General features: G+C 40.2%; 1 protein-coding gene across 1 annotated transcript; it reads right to left on the bottom strand.

Annotated features, from left to right (window-relative positions):
• Positions 1–10,834: 10,834 nt before the first annotated feature.
• REXO2 (RNA exonuclease 2) lies at positions 10,835–21,316 on the bottom strand. Its single transcript, XM_040483078.1, has 7 exons — positions 21,114–21,316; positions 20,001–20,084; positions 16,963–17,040; positions 16,243–16,354; positions 14,694–14,802; positions 13,269–13,322; positions 10,835–11,293 (listed from the first exon to the last, which is right to left on the bottom strand). Exons 1-7 carry the CDS (start codon positions 21,258–21,260, stop codon positions 11,164–11,166), a joined length of 714 nt encoding a protein of 237 aa, XP_040339012.1. The 5' UTR covers positions 21,261–21,316; the 3' UTR covers positions 10,835–11,163.
• Between the last annotated feature and the right edge of the window lie 889 nt (positions 21,317–22,205).

Raw genomic sequence — 22,205 nt, 5'->3', positions numbered from 1 at the left:
CATGCAGAAATGAGAGAGAAATCAAGAGTTTCCCAGACAAAACCTAAAGGAGTTCATCACCACTAAACCAGCTTTACAAGTAAAGTCAAAGGGAATTTTTTAAATGAGAAAAAAAAAAGGGGGGGGGGGCATGAGAGGACATAAGTATAAGAAATTATGAAGAAAAAAATTTCACGGGTAATGGCAAACATGTAGTAAAGAGAGTATCTTAACCACTAACAAAACAAAGCCAGTGTGGAGGTTAAAAAACAAAAGTAGGAAAAGCAATTATATATACAAAAATCAATCAAAATAAATACACAAAATAAAGATATATAAAATATAACATCATACACAAAAAACTTGGAGGGGGGAGTATAAATTCAGTGTTTTTACAATGTGTTTGAACTTAAGCAACCATGAAACTAATATGGGACGTCATATATGAATCCAGTTGTAACCACAAAACAAAAACCTATAAATAGATATGCAAAAATACATTCAAACAAATCCAAGCACAACACTAAAGACAGGCATCAAGCAACAAACGAAGAGAGTAAAAGAAGAAAGGAACAGAGAAGAACTACAAAAACAACCAAAAAACAATTAACAAAATGACAATAAGTTCATAACTATCAATAATTACTTTAAATGTAAATGGACTTAATGCTACAATCAAAAGACACAGAATAACTGAATGGATTTTTAAAATAACCCATTTATATGCTGCACAAAAAAGACTCATTGAAGTCCTACAGACACATAGACTCTGAAAGTGAATGGATGGGAAAAGATATCCCGTGCAAATAGAAGGGGGCGGGGGGGGGGGGGGGCTAGGTAGCAATACTTACATCAGACAAAATAGACTGTAACAAGATACAAAGAAAGAAGGGCAGAACATAGTGATAAAAAGGTCAATCTAACAAGAGAAATTAACAATTATAAATATCTATGCACCCAACACAGAAGCACCTAAATATATAAAGCAAAAATTAACAGACATAAAGGGAGAAACTGACAGTAAAACAACTATAAGATGGAATTTTAACATCCCACTTGTATCAGTGTATAGATCATCCAGGCAGAAAATCAACAAGACAACAGTGGCTTTGAATAACTTATCGGACTAGATGGACTTAGAAGAGCTACATAGAGAACATTCCAATCAAAATAGAATACACACTCCTTTCAAGGCCACATGAAACATTCTCCAGGGCTTATCATATGGTAGACCACAAAACAAGTCTCAATAAATTTAAGATTGAAATCACATCAAGCATCTTTCCCAACCAAAATAGTATGAAATTAGAAATCAATTACAAAGAAAAAAACTAGAAAAAAACAGAGACGTGGAGGTTAAACAACAAGATACTAAACAACCAATGGGTACGAAGCAATTTAAAAAAAAAAATGAAAAAATACATGAAGACAAATAAAATAGAAACACAATGGTTCAAAATCTTTGGGACAGTGAGAGCAGTTCTAAGAGGCATATATATCGTGATACAAGCCTACCTCAAGCAACAAGAAAAAGTTCAAATAACAAGCTAACCTCACACCTAGGGACCAGAAAAAGGGGAAATAAAACCAATAGAAGGAAAGAAATAATATGGATTAGAGCAGAAACAAATGAAATAAAGACAATAAAATTAGAAAAAAATCAGTGAAGCCATGAGCTAGTTTTTTGAAAAGAGAAACAAATTGGATAAACCTGTAGCCAGTCCCATCAAGAAAAGGAGAGGATTCAAAATCAGAAAGGAAGGAAGAAAAAAAAAATGTGGATACAAATACAGAATCACAAAGAATTCTAAGAGAGTACTACAAAAAATTAAATATCGGGGCGCCTGGGTGGCACAGTCGGTTAAGCGTCCAGCTTCAGCCAGGTCACGATCTCGCGGTCCATGAGTTCGAGCCCCGCGTCAGGCTCTGGGCTGATGGCTCGGAGCCTGGAGCCTGTTTCCGATTCTGTGTCTCCCTCTCTCTCTGCCCCTCCCCCGTTCATGCTCTGTCTCTCTCTGTCCCAAAAATAAATAAAAACGTTGAAAAAAAAAATTTATAAAAAAAAAAAATTAAATATCAACAAATTGGACAAATCAATTTCTAGAAATATATACTCTTCCAGAAGTGAATCAAGAAGGGATATAGAAAATCTGCACAGACTGACTGCTAGTAACAAGATGGAATTGGTGATCAATAACTCCCAACAAACAACAGTACAGGTCTATATGGTTTCACAGGTGAGTTCTAAAAACATCTAAAGAAGAGTTAATACCTATTCTTCTCAAACTATTCCAAAAAATAGAAGAGGAATAAAAACTTGGCAATTCATCCTCGTGAGGCCAGCACTACTCTAATAACCAAAACCAGACAAAAAAAAAAAAAAAAAAAGAAAACTGTGGGCCAATATCCCCGATGAACATGGATACAAAAATCTTCAACAAGTTATCAGCAAACCACATTCAACAATGTATTAAAGGGGTCATTCACCACAACCAACCTGGATTTATTCCAGGATGTAAGAGTGGTTTCAATTTTGCAAATCCATGTAATACATCATATTAACAAGAAGGATAGAAACCACATGACCATTTCAACAGATGCAGAAAAAGCTTTTGACAAAATATAACATCTGTTCATGATTAAAAAAAAAAAAAACAACTCTCAACAAAGTGGGCTTAGAGAAAATATAACTCAACAAACACCACATATGAAAAATCCACATCTAATATCATACTCAATGGTGAAAAACTAAAAGTTTTTCCTCTAAGATCAGGAACAAGACAAGGATGTCCGCTCTCCCCACTTTCATTCAACACTGTACTATAACACCTAGCTGCAGCAATTAGACAAGAAAAAATAAAAGGCATCCAAACTGGTAGTGAAGAAGTAAAATTGTCACTGAGGGCAGATGGCATGATTACACACAGAAAACCCTAAAGACCCCAACAACAACAACAACAACAACAAAACCCTATCAAAACAAATTCAGTAAAGTTGCCAGATACAAAATTAATATACAGAAATCTCTTGCATTTCTATATACCAGTAACGAACTAACAGAAAGAGAAATTAAGAAAACGATCCCATTTACAATTGCGCGCACACACACACACACACACACACACACACACACCGTAGGAGTAAATTTAACCAAGAAGGTCAAAGACTTGTACTCTGAAAACGCCAAGACATGGATGTAAGGAATTGAAGACAACGAATAAATGGGAAGATATACCATGCTCATGGATTGAAACAAATATCATTAAAATGTCCACATTACCCAAAGCAATCTACAGATTCAGTGAAATCCCTATCAAAATACCAATACCATTTTTCACAGAACTAGAATAATCCCAAAATTTGTATGAAACCACAAAAGATCTTGAACAGCCAGAGCCATCTTGAAAGAGAAGAAAGCTGAAGGAAGCGCAATCCCAGATTTAAAGATATACTGCGAAGTTACAATAATCAAAATAGTTTAGTACTGCACACACACACACACAAAAAAAAACCACCACCACCAACAGATGAACAGAACAGGACAGAACGTAGAAATAAACCCACAATCCTAGGGTCATAAACAGCAAAGAGATACAAGAGGGAAAAGACAGTCCTTTCAAAAACTGGTATTGGCAAAACTGGGACAGTTTACACGCAAAAGAATGAAAGTTGAGCACTTTCTTCCATAATTCACAAAACACTTAAAAGGAGTTAAAGACCTAAATGGGAGACCTGAAACCATACAACTAAAAGAAAACAAGGTAGCACCATATTTATGGATCTGTCTCCTCAGCCAAGCGAAATAAAATAAAAAATATTAGGACTACACCAAAATAAAAAGCTTTTGCACAGCAAAGGAAACCAACAATAAAACAAAAAGGCAAACTACTGAATGGGAGAAGATATTTGCAAATGATATATCCACTAATGGGTTAATATCCAAAATATATCAAGAATTTACACAACTCAACACCAAAAAAAGAAACAATCCAATTAAAACATGAACAGAGCACCTCAACATACATGTTTCCAAAGAAGACATACAGATGGCCAAGAGACAGACGAAAAGATGATCAACATCACTAATCATCAGGGAAACGCGAACCAAAATCATAGAGACATCACCTTACACCTGTCAGAATGGCTAGCAAACAAAAGACAAGAAATAACAAGTGTTGGTGAGAATGTAGAGAAAAGGGAACAGTTGCGCAGGGTTGGTGAGAATGCAAATTGGTACAACCACCGTGGAAAACAGTACAGAGGTTCCTCAAAAAATTAAAAGGAAAAATAATACATGATCCAGTAATTCTACCGGATCCCAAAGAAAACATCCCCCCCCTAAAAAAAGAAAACACTCATTTTAAAAGATATATGCACCCTTATGTTTACTGCAGCACTGTTTGCAATAGCCAAGATATGGAAGCAGCCCACGTGTCCACTGATAGATGTGTGGATAAAGAAGATGTGGTATATACATCCACAACGGAATATTACTTAGCCATAAAAAAAGAGATCTTGCCATTTGCAACAACATGGATGGAATTAGAGTGTGTTAGGCTGAGTGAAACAGGTTAGAGAAAAACAAACACCATATGATTTCACTTATATGTGGAATCTAAGACAAATACAGAGAACAAACAGACGGCTGTCAGGGGGGAGTTGGGTAGGAGAATGGGCAAAACAGATAAAGGGGATTAGGAGGTACAAACTTCCAGTTATATAGTAAATAAGGCAGGAGGATGAAAAGTACAGCATAGGGAATATAGTGAAAAGTACTGTAATGACATTATGTGGGGGCGGAGGGTGGCTGTACTTAGAGTGAGCACCAAGTAATGTGTTGTGAAGTCACTGTGTTGTATACCTGACTCTGTAGCCTAACACTTTGTGTGCAAGTATACCTCATAAGGAAACAAACAGCACAATCGGAATCTTCAACACATGTATTGAAACACGTAAAAAATTTTTATTCATAAAATTGTCATTTTCTCACTATCAACTAAATAAGAGCTAATTTAATTCTCTAGAACTATGGAGGTATGCTATCACATTTAGGTAGTGGAAGCTGTGTATTTCCAGAGAAGAAAACCCCTCCCAAAGCATGGACCATTCTCCCACCTAATTTTAGAACTATTTTTATCAATGATCTGTAACACTGCATATCCAAGGGTCTTTCAGAAGCTCAGTATTTAAAAGTAGTTGTCACACTTTTCTCAAAAACTAGTGTTAAACACAGGAAACACTTACCTATATTCTTCAAACTTAAACTAGATTTGGGACTTACTTCGAGTGAAATTATTTTTTTAACTTTTGAGGCTTTGTCTGAAACTCAAATAACTTTAAAACTCGTACCTGTCCCCACCCGTCTGCAGAAAGTCAGTGTCTGAACATCAAAGACTTTGTAGCTAAAGGTCACACAAAAACAATTTCAGAATGTCAAAACTGGAAAAACAAAGTTTCAAATAACAAAAGAATTCACAGCATTCTGAGAATCACCTGGAAAGACTGTACAAGATCAAGAACAGAATAAAACACATGGACAAAGCCCTTGCTTTGATGTTCTGATCATTAACCCATCCCACAACCTCACCTCAATATAGACCACGGCAAGTCTTTTTGCCCATCTTTCAATCCCTTTCACTTAATAGCTGTCAAAAAAAAAAAAAAAAAAAAAAGAATTATTTGGGTAGTATAGAATGTACCTTCTTTCTCTCTTCTCTCTTCCAGGAGTGCTTTGGACAGATGTCCCATGCATAAATACACCAGTGATTCCCAAACTCCAGTCTGGGAACTGATACAGGCCAAGGATGAAAATGGTGTGTTTTTTAATCAATCTAAAGTGCAATGAAAACAAGGACACAATTGGATTTTTCACAAAGCTAAATGTATTCCACTTAAAGTACCTATCCCTTATCCTGAAAGTACGTACCTTTGTTAGGTTTTAAAATGACTTTTCTTTTATGAAATGATGGATAGAAGGTGGTATTTTTAACATCCTCATCTGGCAAAATAAAAGTTGGCAATCTCTAGAGAGAGTTAAGAATAACTTAACATTTTTACTGTTTATAAAACCAAAACCGTGTAAAACAAACACTGACAGTCTGAGGGAAAAAAAACAAGGTTTTCTGGTATGAGCAGGCCCTGGAACATGTAATGCCAACCAGACATTTCTGGAAGCTTCTATTTAACACATAGTTCTAACAGGCGCTCCCTTTGCCCCTATTCCCTTCTAGGGATGGCTAGGAATTCCCTTCACCATGTCTCCAACATTTGTCCTACTTTTCTTCTGAAATTGCTTTCTGCTAGTTGTTAAATGCGAACATAAAACGATGGGGCTACCCTATCGACCTATCTCACAAAGCACGCTAAGGACAGAATAAGGTAGAAGGTAGAATAAAGTGGTTTAGAAACCCTAGAATAGTACACAAGTGTGTAAGAAAAATAAATGAATGACCTGGGCAGACAAAGTACAGCCAAGGGAGAATCAAAGTATTTACTGGATACAGTCTCTAAGTTAACAGTGAATCCTATTGCCCAGGGCAGAGAGCTGGTGAGGCAGAATGAAAAGTGGCAAAGGTTTCCCTCCGAAGCAAAACAGGCCTGGACGCCAGGGCAGCCTCCGTGAATGCACAGGACGTCCAGCTGACTCAGGAAGCAGAAGCATCTCTCTGCCACCTCACGTGGCGGGAAGAGGGCTAGATGCTCCCAAAGAGTATTTGTCGAATTTCCTTTGTCCGTAAATTATAACAGCCATCCCTTATGGCACCTGGATGCACACCTAAGAGAACGCAGCTCCCTAAACTGTCCACTTCCCGCCATTCCAAACCAGGAAAGAAGTTCTTCTTCCCAAGGGGCAACTTCGTCCCCAAGCTCAGCTCCTCCAGGCCGGCTTTCATCCACACATTCGTCCTCAGACAGGATCATTCTGAAAATGGGTTGTGTCAAGTTACTCATCTTTGTGTGTGTGTGTGTGTGTGTGTGTGTGTGTGTGTGTGTGTGGTAAAATATACCTAAAATTTACCATTTTTGCCGTAAGTGTAGAGAGTTCAGTGACATTAAGTACAGTTGACTCTTGAACAACACATGTCCGCTTATACTGGAATAAATATGTTGGACAATTTTTGGAGATTTGCGACAATTTGAAATAACTCACAAGTGAACTGCATAGCCTACAAACATGAAAAAAAATAAGAAAAAGTTATGTCCCAAATGCGTAAAATATACGTAGTTTTCATCCTTTTCTACCACAAAACGTATACAAATCTATTATAAAAAGTTAAAATTGTCAACACCTACACACTTACAGGTTGTACACAGCACCATCCACAGTTGTATGAAGGTATTAAATCATAATTGCATAAAACTGTACCATAAAACTGTGGTAATTCCGCAGCCATCTTGGCTATCGTGGTGAGCTCCAGCATTGCGAGTATCCACGTAGAATGTTGTGTGGCACTCAACATCCCTGCATGAGTTCTGCAACAAAAAGTGACCTCTAGAGATTCTATTAGTAAAGTTGTGGGGCAGTAAAGAGTTATATGCAGATTTTGGCTGGGCAGGGGTTGGCGCCCCCAAGCGCCGTGTTGTTCGAGGGTCAACTGCACATTCATATTGTTATGCAGCCCAAATCGTGCAACTTATCGTGGGTCCCCAAAGATTCCACAGGCTGCCGGTGGCAGGATTTCGTTTGCACAGGAACGTGTTTTTGGTCCACACTCCCCAACCTTCCCATTTCCAAGGGCTTATTTCTAAATGACAGACTCTTGTTTTCTGTATCATAGAATACCAGTGGTATTACAACTCATGAGCAAAACTAAACGGATTAAATTATCCTGGAGGCCGAGTCAAGTCTCAGGTCAGATGCACTCAACGTGACAAGTCAGTTATGAAAGCAACTCTTCTGTCTGTCTGCATTCTGGCGGAATGGAGATTTATAAATCCCTTCTTTTTGGTAGCCTTTTAAACATATACCTATCAGCAACTTTATTGAGATCTCTGACACACAGTAATGATATATTGAAGGGGTACATCTTTGTATTTTTGTATGTATGTATACATTGTGAAAAAAACCACTGTCAAGCTAAATATCCATACACAGTAACTCTTCTGTGTGTGTCGAGTAGACTGAAGATTTGTCCTCCTAGAAAATTTCAAGTATTCCTCTACTCAGTACAAAATACTCAACTAGGGAGAAACTCTTCATTTACATTACCACCACGGCTGTGGAATAAATCAGGAGCCACATAAAATTAAAAGGCTTTGTTCACATAACCAAAACTCAATACTCACAACAGACATACAGCACATATCAAAGTATACAGCATTAGTTTTTGCCTCATCAAAGCACATACATTAACAGCTTTTGCTTCCATCAATCTGCTACAAATGGCTTATCCTAAAAATCAATTCTCCACTGTCCCTGCTGCTTATTAATTTTTCAAGATGTAAACACCCGAGTGTACCTAAGACTCTCATGCACTATCACAAGGCAATCAATATATCAAAATTTATTGAACGACAAAATTGCACATGAACATTACAACTAGCTATTCTTTATTTTTTTTTCTTTTAGGCTTACGTATCTGAGAACACCACTTCTCCCAAAGGAAACTATCAATTTCCCCTACGAATTTGTTAACTGGTTTATTGATAAAGAGATCTACTGTTTTGTAAATGAGGAAGCACAGGTGTCTCAGGCTGCATTCTTATCTCCTATGGCTAAGCCACTGGAAAAAAAAAAGGTGTCTTTCCTGCCCATACACTCACTCTAAGGGCAAGATTACCATGAGCACTCAAGGAATGCTGACTGGAGACTACCACCACTGTACTAATTCATTCACCTCAGGAGTTTAATGCAGGGGATATATACCTGAATAATCCTAAGAATATAGCTTGCAGGGTAATTATAGCACAGCCCGAAGAACCACCAAATGAAAAGCCCTCAGGAGCACTGGAGCAGCAAACTCTGCTCAACAAACATACTGATCATTCTTAAGGCTGTAGATATATTTAAACCAATTTGCATGGCAGTTCATTTCACAGAAATTACTTCATAGCTTCAGGAATCCCCTGTGAAATCAGTTACCAGCACTACAAATTTAAATTTCTTCTTCTTCTTCTTTTTTTTAAAGCCGACTAATAAATAATGAACAAATCACTGAACCATCATGCCTTCATACAGACCTGCAGCAGACCAGATCTGCTCCTCTCCCAGGCTGCCAATTATTTTGCTAAAACTTAACGTGTGCTCGCTCCATTAGGAGGAGACACTGCGACTTTATGGAGATAAAGAACAGACGATTAAATCGGTGAGCAGGGTCACTTACGTGATGGAAGGTTTAAAATGAACACCAGGAGTTAAAATTCTTAAGAAAGCCAAACAGTAGGGCTCAAACCATTAACCTGCTGCCTATGAACGTTGCTCAAGCCCAGTGTTTACATACCCATCCTTGCACTAGAATCTGTAACGTTCCTGAGAGCTGAGTAAGGACAAAGACTCTCTTGCCAAATTTCAGCTGGAAGCCCAAAGACGAGGCAAGGTCACACTGGTAGTGAAACGATCTTCAGCAGCATATAGTCAGTCATAGGTCATTTGAGTGAATACCGATTTACAGTAATGCCCCCAACCACCATAGCTCATCAATCACAGCACCTTCACTCTGCATTAGCTATCACGCGTGCTCCCTGCACGCCAAGCACTGAGCCCAGAACGATAAGAGAAGTATTTCATTCTAACGTTATTCTTTGAGTTAGGTACCATCATTCTCATTTTATAAATAAAAAAAATTAAGGCTTAGAGAAATGAACCTGGCAGAGCCACTCAGTAAGTCTTAGAGCTCGGGTTTGAAGCCAGAGTTTGATTCAAGAACCCTGTCTTCAACTATCATACAATCCTGTCATCCAAACCACTGAAGTCGGCACATAGGCTGAAACCCATGCTACTCCAGACCGCAGAAAGAACACTGGTCAGAAAAGTCAGCAGACTTGTTTTCATCAGCTTACACTTAACTGCACTTATGAATTTGAGAATTAACTTACTCATTTGGAAAAAGGTACACTAAAGGCTTTCACCACTCATAAGGTTGTTGCAAAGCTCAAACAACTTGGTAAATAAAGTTATGATAATTCTGTTCTACATTCTAGTGATTTCTTTACCTGCAACTTTCACACATTAGGATCATGCTGCTACCTATGTTCACATAATGACCATAATGGACTTAGAAATGCAATTTGAGTCTGCCATGGAAAGTCGTTCAAGTACAGTGGTTCTCTAGGTCAGGCAGAAATCATCTGTAGGCCTTTCCCAATTCTGATTTCTTGCCTTAAGAGGAGTTTGTCAGAATGAGTTGTGTTCTACAGACAGATGATTCTGATACAGCCTCTGGCTAAGGATTCACCTTGGCATCGTGCTGTAAAATAGGCAAATCCAGAGTTAACATATTCAGACTGAAATCCTTTCTCAAATACTTACTGACCATGAAACCTAGGGGACCCGACGTTCCACAAAACTAGCAGTGATTGCCTTACACACAGTATCTGTTCAATAAACCTTAGTTATTACTTACAGAATCCCTGTGGGACGACTGACTTGAATTTCTCGGACGCCGTTACAAGTAGCTATTGCAGAGCTCTGTTAGTTTGGTAACTGTAACAATGAAAGTTGCTTCTCTGGATCTATCTCCAGTTATTCTAGTCTTGATGTATGAAGCAAGACAGAACAAGTTCACTTCCTGTTTAACATAAGAGAGTTAATCCATCCCTAATGTCATTACGAGAATTGAAACATTAGCCATACCGCTTAGAAAACGCCACCATTTTCCAGTAATCAAACTATGAAAGAATAGATGGTACAAAAAGGTTTGCATTTCAGTAGAACTAGCTTTATTATTCTTCTTCTTATTATTATTATTTTAAACAAAAGAAATGGTCTAAAAGCAAATGCCGATATGTACCAAGGGATGGACATGACCCGGTACTTACAAAGGAGCTGCTGTGTCATAAATGAAAACAGAGTGTTAGGGGAAAAGTAAGATTTCAGGTGCTGTCTGTTTGGATAATCTGGAGACGCAAGGTAACTGAAAGAAGGCGCTGTACCAAGCAATCGGCAGGAACAGAAAACAAAATGAAACAAAACCGCCAGCAGCTGCTTTTCCAGAGAACTACGTGCTGGCAGTGTGAGAACTGGCATCAACTCACGGTCTTCTCATTTTCCCCATTTTCTATAATTTTCCTCTTCTTCTCATCTGTTTTCTTCTTGAAGATGTTATTGCGGTAAAACTGAAGCTCTTTGATGCTTTCGCTAATGTCATCCAGTGCCCTACAAGCAAACACATCACGCTGAACTGAAATGTCCACGGAGGTTATGAGCAATGGACTAAAGAACTTAAGAACAGGTATTACTGTAAATGCCACTATCTGATATCATTAAGAAGAGGAACATTTCAATAAAGCAAATTTAAGGGCTTCATCTAATAAAAAATCAGTTTGCTTAAAAATATTTTTCTAAAATATATCCGATGATAAAGTCTCCCAAACTGTCCTAGAAAATGGTGGGGGGTTCCATGGGGAAAAAAGAACTCTGGGGTCAAGTAAGTTTAGTTGAAAATCTAGGTCAAGTATTCCTTGTCTGAACTTCTTTGCAAAGCATTTCATGTACCCATGTGTGCCGCGAATTTCCAAAGGGAGGCTGTACTACATACACAGTGTTTCTAAAACTGAATCGGCCACATTTGTGGAACACTCATTAACAGCTCATGGAACAAAGTCTGGGAAACACTGTGCAATACTTAATGACATCCCTACACCAAATATATACTGGCATGCTCAAACATAACTCGTGACTCAGTCATAATGCACATCGATCACCAGACAGCACCTAACCATAAAAGATCTACTTCTCTCTCTGCTGGAGATTTGTGCTATAACCAGTGGCAGCCTGACTCCATCTAACAGCCTCTCTTCTCCTCCAACATGCTGTTTCTCGTCTGTCGTAGCCTGAGAAATCGGGTAACCGAGATTATTAGAACAGTGTGCAGGTCAATCAGTAAGCCCTGAACGATAAGCCAAGGGCCTCTTCTAGAGAATAAACTGCACAAACGTTAGAGCAGGAGTTTCACGGCGGTTACTGTGGCTAACCTAACAGTTCTGCTTTCTTCCCAGGTCTTGGATATCCAGTGGACAGCTGAAACCATCAAAAATAAAGCCTCTGACTAAATCAAGGTATACAACATCTTATCCACAACACTTAAGTCCATAAAAGATCTTAAAACCCCAAGTACTTTTATGACTCACTATGTGGCAAAACCTGATTAATCTTGATACAAGGCTATTCATACTCAGTAGTTAGGCTATTTGGTGTGAATATCCCTATGTTTCACTGAAGAAACATCAATGTGTTTGATCAGGGGATGCTTCCTCTGACCCTGTTAGGCATGTTATATAATAGTAACCACTACAGATACACTATTACCTTTGTAAAGCTTGAAAAATCTGAAATCTGAAAGACATCAAACCCTGTTTCAGATAAGGTATTCTAAACCTGTATTATTGTGCTGTAGCCCATTTAATCCCTACCCCCCCAAAAAACACTAGAACGCCACACTCTCTAGAGCAGGGATTTGGTCTGTTTGCCTAAAACTGGGCGTGGCACATGGTGGGGACTCCATAAAGGAATGAACCAAGTGCTGCCCTTAGAAGCTGCCTGCTAAATCCCCCGTCAAAATTTTATGTTCCTCCTGAATGATGACAAAATTAAAAAAAACAAACAACAACAACAAAAAAAAAAACTTTTTTAAAGAGCCAGTAAAGTACAGGACACTAGACAAACAAGATCTTCAAATTTCTTTGGTTCCGGGGCCTAAGTCTATAGACATAAAAGAAAGGATCTGAAAAACTAAAAAGTATCAAAGTTAGGCTATGTTAATACAACTGTCCACAAAGTGTTGTAATTAATTTCAAATGGCTACAAGTTCATGCTCTTGCTGGGAGGAATATTAATATTGCTCATTACTAGAAAGATTATAGACTGTTTCATCATACCTACACACTAAGCTATCTAAAAGTTTTAAAACTGCAATAAAGACATACGATGCTACATATCTCAGAATGGAATAACAGAATCCTGAACAGAGCTCCAGATCATCTTAGCAAAAGAAAGTTGTCTTTATGCTGGTGGACCTTTATTTTTCCCCCAAGAAAACAAGAGCAGAGAACAGACATTATTGTAGGCAGTCAGGAGTTCGAGACTTATGTGCTTGTCAGACAGCCAAGCTCTTGGAAGGACCCAAACTTACCTGTGAGAAGCAGCCTTCTTTGGTGCAAATTCATATTCTTCTGGATACCAGCGTCTATACACAGCAAAAACGGAACTCTCAAAGGAAACTGTCTCAAATATACTGGATAATTACCTCCTTCAAGCAATTTATCAACATGGAAAAAGGCATTTGGGTCAACTATCAAGTTGCCTCCTTGCCCGGGACGCTCTCTTCCACCCACGCTTCACCTTAGATATTCTCTTTAGGCAAGCTCATCAATGTGTAAGATTCCTAGATTCACGCCATCTCAGCCCTCCCCCAGTTGGTCATAGATAGCCAACCACCTGCTGGACATCACACTTCTAATCGACATATATAAAACCGCGCTTATCCTCAAGGCCTCCCTTCTACCGTCCACCAAATCGGCTTTTCCTATCTTCCCCTTTATCTTTGAACAGTTCCATCAACTGCCTAACTGCCCAAACCAGAAACACTAGAATTGCTTTACCGCTCTTCCTTCCCCCACTCCTTCGTTCATTCGATACCGTGCCAAGGGATGTTCTCAGGTATGTTATCTCCATACCCTTCTCTGCCACCCAAATGCCATTTCCCTTGCTCATTCTCCTCTCTCCAAGATGAGGGAAAAGCCTCCTTTCTGATCTCCCTCTTTTCTTGCCACCTTCTAGTCAGAATGATCTAATTGTTATCACTCATTTCTCTACTTGAACTTTTTTAAAGGAACCCATCCCTTACAATGTTAACCATCTCAGCAAGGCATACAAGCCCTTTGCAAATGGCCTCACCTCCCACCTTTGCCAAACATCATGCTTTGCCCTCCAGCATCAGTGAACTGTTTGTAAGGCCTCAACTATATTTTGCCCGTATCTTCCTGTGCCTCTATTTCTTCATACTTGTGCCCATTCTAAAGAATCTTCCCACCTCACCTAGATGCCTAGAAAACGTCCACTCTTCTTTAAATATCAACTTAAAACTTATTTCCTATGCAAAGCTTTCCCCGACTTCCCATTCCTCAATCCGGTACATTTCAGGGCTCCTTCCCCCTTGTGCCTTCGATATTCTCTATGCACATGTCCACGACAGGAGTCATCATAGAGTCTATTTGGAGGGTGTGTGCTTTACACATCTGTTACCCCACTAGATTCTAAGCTATTTAAAGGCTTTTCATCTGTATGTTCCCAGCACACAGGCCAACACGTGGCACAGGATGGGTGCTCAACACGTTTTCTCAACTAACGAAATTTATACAGAACATTTCTGGCATCATTCCTCGCAATTCTTACCAGTCCAGAATCAATTAAGGAACTGTCCCAGCGAGCGCGGGAAAATGTTGCACACCCACCTGGCACCCTCAAGTTCTAGAGTTCTCTTCAATTACTTTCCACAAATTCTCAATTAAAACATGCTAAATGGGGCAATTCAATGGATCCTAAATATAGCCCTTACCTGCACAGTTCTTTAACAGTGCTCACATCAATTATTCTATAATGAAGATGTTTCATGAACTGGGGCATGTATTTGTCAAGAAACTTCTTATCTGCATGAACTGAATTTCCTAGAAAGACACCAAGCATACCGCATCTGTGTATTTCTAGCAATATACAACAGGATATAAAAACTCATTAACTATTTTTGAAATGGAAAGGATTTTTTTTTTTAATTTAAACAATACCTAAAAGCATCTCAAAATCTCTAAATCAGGTTTGAGGGCATGTGATTAGGTTACAAGTGCAGATTTCTGAGTACTTAGTCAGGCTCAAGGTAAATTTATTAATGGCCTCTCTCCGGAAAAAAAGGATAAATCTACCACTCCACATACTTAACACACACATCTATTCGTTACTTTTTCGGATCATACCAGATGTGCAAATTTTCTCCCGTGTCATGAAACCCACACTACTAACACTAAAAACTTAACTGAATCACATTAAGTAAATAAACCTTTATTCACATTCCAATTTTAACAAATCATATCCATATTCATGTTTCCATACAGTAATTTATATTAAAAACACTAAATTTTAAATACGTACTTTAAAATAGACACCAACGACACTAGCTAGAGGGAGATTACATATACAACATATGCTCTAGTACTTAATGTCAGAACTTTTTAATGAAATTCAAGGAAAGCATAAGCTATCACATCAATTCACATCTACAAATACAAACGCATCTCCACAGATCATTAACTGTCCTCTGACAATGGCAGTGCTTTCAAAACCTAGAACTGGCCTGGTCTCTTTAAAAAGTCAATGTCACACGGGGTGGGGGATGAGGGGGGAAGGGTGGGCGGGGAGAAACAGGTAAACTTGTGCATGAGTCTTGACTGAGTCCTGGTTCAAAAACAATTAGACATTTCCACGTGGACTAGATATCAAATGATGTTACTGAATTATTTTTAATTACCTTAAATGTGATAATGACATTGTGGCTACTGAAGAAAACATCCTTATTCTTAGGAAATACTTAACTGAAAATAAACTGACAGTTGATGGGGGATGGGAGGGAGGGGAAAGTGGGTGATGGGCATTGAGGAGGGCACCTGTTGGGATGAGCACTGGGTGTTGTATGGAAACCAATGTGACCATCAATTTCATGTTAAAAAAAAAAAAAGGAAATGCTTAATGAAGTATTGAGAAATGAGGTTTCAGAATGCCTGCAATTTACTTTCAAATGTCCAAAACATACATGGCACAAGGTTAACCATTATAAATCCCACTTTTCTGCACATACGAAATTTCCCATAGTAAAAATAGGAGGGAAAATTTTATTAAGTCCGTGTACCCTCGATCTCACACTGGGTTTCAGGGTATTTTTCCAATACTCATGTTATAACGTACACAAGGAAAACAGAACACAAAATTAAGATGTATACTCTAAATCAGGGTAAGTAGAAGGCATGATGGTCTTAGTGGATCTTTCTGGAACTGCGGTCTCTTGAACTACCACAATGGAAGACTATCTACGAGATATACATAGGATCGGATTTTACCTGCAAGCGGACAGAGCCCCGGAGGAGTCTGCTGTCGTACAAAGGACAGAAATTCATACTCTGCCTGTTGCAATGTCATTGTACTCTCCTTCACTGCCTTGGTTAGACCAGACTGCAAGAGAGAATCCCCAGCCCCCACCAGAAACACATCAAGTCAGTTTTCAAAGGCATCCAGAAATGAAACTTCACTTCTAAAATGGGCAAATATAACCACAGATGGACTATTCGTAAAGCTCAAGTTCAAAGTGAAACTGCCATCCTTGCACTGATTTTTTTTTTTCTTAAAGAATCCAGGCCCAAAAGGCTATGTTCCTGATTGTTAATAGCATTTCCACACAGTCAGAAAAGACGGTGCTCAGAGTCCGAGGATATAAGCTCTGGGAAGAAACAACTATGAACAGGAGAGCAGCATTCCCCCTTTTCTGAGAGTTGACGTCTAACCTTATCCAAAAGACTGACTTGAGCAATACTTGACAATCCGCAATGCGTTCGCGACAGACTGAATGCAGGAGAGGAAAAGAGAGAACATTCAGGAGAAGATGATCTCGACAGGTCCCAAAGATGACAGGTAAACAAGCAAGTGGTCTCCCAGGCTTGCCAAGCAATCTTCCTCTAACCCTTTTTAAAATCCCATCCAACAATGGTATAGGATTCAGATGTGGGAGCAACACGCTCGTTACTGATCCCCAAAGCAGCACTCCTGTTATTTGGTAATGTTACCTTCCCATGATGCTCCTTACACCAATCTGACATGCTGTCCAGTAACTCATCTGGCTGTTTTATAATCAGGTTAGGACCCTGTGGATGGGAAAAGCCATTAGTCATCCAGAATCAACAGGGACAACCTTGGTGTCTGAGGTAAAGTCTAGCCTCACTTTGTGAGGATTAAACACACAGCTAGCAGAGAAAGAGATGAGGGCCCTTTGTTATCTCTGTTAAGTGGTCCTCATTCATGCCAGTACTGTGTACGATGGCGAAAAGGAATGCACACACGCGTGCGCACGCACACACAAACGCACATACACACACACGCACGCCTCAGATGAGTGAAATGCCTAATAAGAAGACAGTAGTTGCCTATCAAAGGTCAGCAAACCCAGCCCTGACCTTTGGCTTTTTTCTTTTCTTTTCTTTTCTTTTTTTTTTTTTAACCAGTGAGCTAAGAATGATTTTTACATCACGAAGAGTTGTACAACAAACAAACATGTGACAGGTATGTGGCACTCTGAGCCTAAAATATTTACTATTCAGTCTTTTTTAGCAAAGCTTGCCAACCTTTAATTAGGAGTTCAATCTGGAAAGTGTCTATATTGCCAAGTGAAAGAAGCAAATTGCGCAACAGCAAGCATGTGCATGTGATTTCATTTACGCTGGATAAAAACAAATAAATAAAAATACACACACTTGTATATGCATACAAAGTATCAAGAAAGTACACAGAGTTTGGGAAGTAGGAGGCAGCAGCAGAACCGGGCAAAAAACTAACAGCTGACTAGACATACACTTTAGATAAAGTTACACTGTTGAATTTTAATGATATTTTTATATCAAAAAGTTAAAAGGGTAACTGGTAACATCTGGGGGAAAAAAAAACACGTGGCCCTCTAATTCTCCTCTCCATTTAACAGAACATTCAACTTCTGAGTGTCTCAGACACAGTCCCAGCAGAAACAGAAGCCTCACTTGTGGCATTAAAACAGGTCATTTTGGGCGTCGTTTCTCTGTACAACGGAGATAACAAACCGCCCCCCTTCCCTCAAAGGGCTGCTTAACAGGATAAAAGAAATTATAGATATCAAAGTTTCTGAAGCTTTTTGGAAGAAAAGTACTCTATGAATCCAAGGTATTATTACAATTAAAGTGGTAAAAATAGTTTGTAATCTCTGAGAGAAAAAGCTAGAATTTGACTATTAGACATCTTACAACTAACAAGGACTTTCAGCCAAACAAGAAAACTGGTAAAGGCAATCTCCAAGAAGCAAAAAATTCACTGATTACATATATTAAAACACATACACACAACACACACACACACACACACACAGACACACACAAAACCCTCCTATTGTTTAAAAAAAAAAAACAAGCATTAAACAAACAAAAAAGCAATTCTAACAAACTCTGATGGGAAAAGCAAACTATTAATCTAAGGCTCTATAACTTATTCTAGGTCCCGGCTCAGAACCCTGCACTACCTACAGAAAAATTTTCAGGATAGGATGTTTTTTCCTCTACCAGCATAAAACTTCTTCCTCAGACTCATATACAAAAATAAAACGTATTTTCCACAGAAATGACACTTAAGTGCCAATAGTCCATAAGCATTTTTTTTTTTTTAACATTCTTATCCTCATCTGACTGAGTCTATTTACAAATGCCACGGTCATCTGCAGCTGTGTGAATACAGACCCAAATTTCCTCCAGGGTACATATTAACTAACTGGTCCATTAAACTGTCAGTATTTCACATTATATCAACAGACTAAGGGAAAAACTCTTCTTCAGCCAAGAGTAAGGAGGGCTGACAAAATAAAGACACTTCGCTTCACTATTCATTTGCAGTAAATTCCAAGTGACAAAAAAAAAAAAAAAAAAAAAAAAAACCAAACCCCAAAAAACAAAACTCTATTTTTATAAATTTAAAAAAAAAAAAAAAGAGCTAGTTGTTATGATGAGAAACACAAAGTCTCATGATTCTCCTCCAGCTGATGTATCAAGAGGTACTCCAGGATGTGTGCCTGGTACTCCACTCAAGTAGTAATTCATCTATAAATGCCTTCTCCCATCTCTTACCTACCAAGATAAGTAGAGGTCTTACTGGAGATTTATGAAATGTATCCAATGTCAGTAGCACATCGCTACCACCCTCCGGGAACTGACTTTAACAGAACCGCCTTTTCCACAAGCATCCCTACTGTGTTCCTGGAGTTTCTTACTACCTCTGAAACTGCTGACAGTATGAGACCAAGGACCAATTCAAGAGCAGGATTTCACCGTCTACCAATCAGAAGCTCTCTCCCACACTTCTCAAATGCTTCACAAGGGGCCAAAGGGCAACAGGTGTATTGTTTTGCTTAATGTTTCGGTTAAAAGCAGCATGTGAATCATGCCCAATATATCAATAGGAGAATATGCCGATTCTGCATCACCAAATTCTAAAATCTGAATATAGATCTAGGTAACCACACACCCCAGTGGAGAAGGCCGAGAGCGGACATACAGACTCAAGTTAAAATTAAGGTGATGATACAAAGATGACAGTTTGGCATGAGGCACTAATCCTGATGAGACAACAGCTGGTTGTCTGGTTGGTTACAAGTTCTTTACTTCAAATGCCTGGGTGAAACTCCTGGCTCCCCCAATAACAAGCCAGGTGGCCTTGGGCAAATTACCCAAGATCCCTGCCAAAACGTCCTCCTCTAGAAGATGAGGGTAATCTCCTACATCGCAGTCGCTGTGAGGACTGAGAGTACGTACACGTAAAGCAGTTAGAAATGTGCGTGGTGCACAGTAGGGTCTCAGTAAACAAGAGCAATTCCCTTTGCCATTTGGTGCATGTAATATTGAAAACTAAATAGGTTGTGAGAGACTACTTCGGTTCTACAACCAACCCTACCATGACCTAGCATATTACTTTGGAACTTAACCTATATATGGGCCTCAGGTTTCCTATTTTTCACATAAAGAGATGGGCAAACAACGATTTAGATTTCCAATACACTCCAAATAGTATGACTGTATTACATGGCATCACCTACTTCAGCCAAAATGTTGAGATCAGAGTCAGTTATCAGACACGCCATCTCAATAATCTGGTCCTTCTCAATGTCCAATCCTGTCATCTGCAATCAAAAGTAAATATGTAACACACACAGAACCAACTCTCTATTTCACCCAATTTTATTTAACTGGAATCCCCCCAAACATAGTCCATTCATCTCCCATAGCCAGGATAAAAGAGACAATGATGCTTCCCGGGCAAGCCCGCCAGGCCCTAAACATGAGTCATTTATTCAATAAATATTTACCAAGGGCCTACTTTATGTGAGGCACCCCAGTTCTACCGTAGGACAGATGCAAAGTCAGCAAAATTGAGGGCTGACACCATTCAATTTGGTCAAGAGTTAGGCAACTCACATCGCTACATCTCTGCAGCTTACAAAGTTTTCACATTAATTACACCACTTGATCTTGACCACAATCTAATGGAGAAAGCACGGTTATTAACCACCACTCCCCCCCCCCCCCCATTTCATATATAAGAAAACTCAGATTCAGCGGAGGGGGGAGTCCTCGGCATGGGTTTGGAAAACCTAAAGGGATCAAAAGTAGGTTCTAGTCCCAAGTGAGACCCTAACAGCATGACCTTGAATGGGACGAACTCTCTCTCTCGGCCTCAGTTTTCTCCTTTATGGAATGAGAGGTAAGGCTGAGTCATCTCCGGAGTCCCGTCCAGCTCGAACAACCCAGGGTCCCATAAGGCTGCGGAAGGGGAGTGTGGAGGCTGGCACAGCCGCTGCCCCAACCCCCCACCCCGGTGACCCTAAACCCAGAAGGACCAAAGCGTTAGGGAGGTCACACCCGAGCGGAGTTCGGGGGTTGGGGCGGGGGGAGGGAGCGGGATGCAGCCATATGGATGACTCTTCCCTTTTGAAAAGACACCCCACAAGTCCACCACGGTCCCCAACACCCGCAGGAGTCCAGCCTGCCGACCTGCCCCGCGCAAGCCCGCAGCCCGGCGGCGCTCACCTGCCACACCTGAGACCCAGAGACCCGCCGCCGTCCGCGGAAAGGCTCAGCTACTCGGTCTCCGCGCCGAACCCCACTCGCCTCCCCTCACCCCCCTCCCCCGCCCCGCCGACCGCACTCACCTCCAGGTCCACCCAAACCATCCGCTGAGCCATGCTCTCCCCTGCCGCCATGGCTGCGCCACCTTCGCGGACACCCCGCGCCCCGAACTGCCCGCGACTCCCACCCACACCTCGCAACAGCCTGCAGCCCAGGGAGCCGCCTAGCATCACCCGGCACGAGCCGCCACGGCCCCAACCTCTCAGCCGGCGCTGGCGCAGGCGCGATGATCGCTAAACGTCGCAAACCCGCGGGGAGGCGCAGGAGCGAAAACCACAAGTCCCAGCATCCAGTGCGCCGGCTCGCCGTGAGCAGCCCGGCTTAGCTGCCGAATGGGAGGATGGTATTTGGAGTCTCGCCTGGCGTTCCGACCGCTCTCCCCACCCCCGCCACGTGTTTTCGGATGTTACTGGACGCGCATGTTTTTCAGAACTAAGTTTATTCGTTTCACAGAGTTATTTCCTGAGTTTGGATTAGTTGCGAACCGCCTGGTTGAGAAAGAAGTCTCTTACTTTGTTTGGTCAAGGGAGATAAGGTTATCTATTTATACATGTATGCATATACTTTCTCAAATAGATCTTTCCTCTTTTTGCCTCTCCCCCTCCCACCCCCAACCTTGTTACCTACCTGCCCCTCCACGCAGGGTATTTTTCTCGTTGACGTAATGCAGCAGGGCGGTGTGCTATTTTTAGGCCAGAAGGCCAATTCCACTGTCAAATCCTTTAGAAATCCTTGAGATCTTGTATCAGTGATCACTTAGCATGTATTAGGTGTTCAATAAGACTTCCTTGTGAAGGGAGGTGGTCCGTGTTTCAGTTCAGCTGTGGTGTATCAGTGCTAATGAAGACGTCCTGCTCCACTCTTACAAGTCCCTCCAAGTTTAAATCTTGTCCTTTTATAAAGAATCTGCAGCAAATTAAAATGAACTAAAAACGGCTCTGCCTGGTCTGAAATCTGCTTTGGTTTTGATCAAAGTATCTGTTATCTCCCCTGGGCATAGCTACAGTTTCCATCATTTCCAGGAGCAAAGATGGTCACCAACAGGACCTTTCCACCTTGTAGTGTCAAATTGCAGGAGTCCCTTAAAGCTTTGCTATACAGTAGCAAATTCGTTG

The sequence above is a fragment of the Herpailurus yagouaroundi genome, unplaced genomic scaffold (assembly GCF_014898765.1).
Source record: "Herpailurus yagouaroundi ecotype Mexico unplaced genomic scaffold, PumYag 161, whole genome shotgun sequence".
In the NCBI taxonomy this organism is placed as follows: Eukaryota; Metazoa; Chordata; class Mammalia; order Carnivora; family Felidae; genus Herpailurus; species Herpailurus yagouaroundi.
This window is presented reverse-complemented; position numbering and strand designations above follow the sequence as displayed.

Bases quoted from the DNA above. Each gene is read 5' to 3' on its own strand.
- REXO2 (XM_040483078.1), bottom strand. From the start codon at position 21,260: ATGCTAGGCGGCTCCCTGGGCTGCAGGCTGTTGCGAGGTGTGGGTGGG. The intron at 13,323-14,693 runs GTAAGGGCTATA...TGCTGTGTATAG, and splicing joins ACTGTTAAAGAACTGTGCAG to ACGCTGGTATCCAGAAGAAT. The intron at 11,294-13,268 runs GTAAGTTTGGGT...GTTTGCTTGTAG, and splicing joins AAGAAGGCTGCTTCTCACAG to GGCACTGGATGACATTAGCG.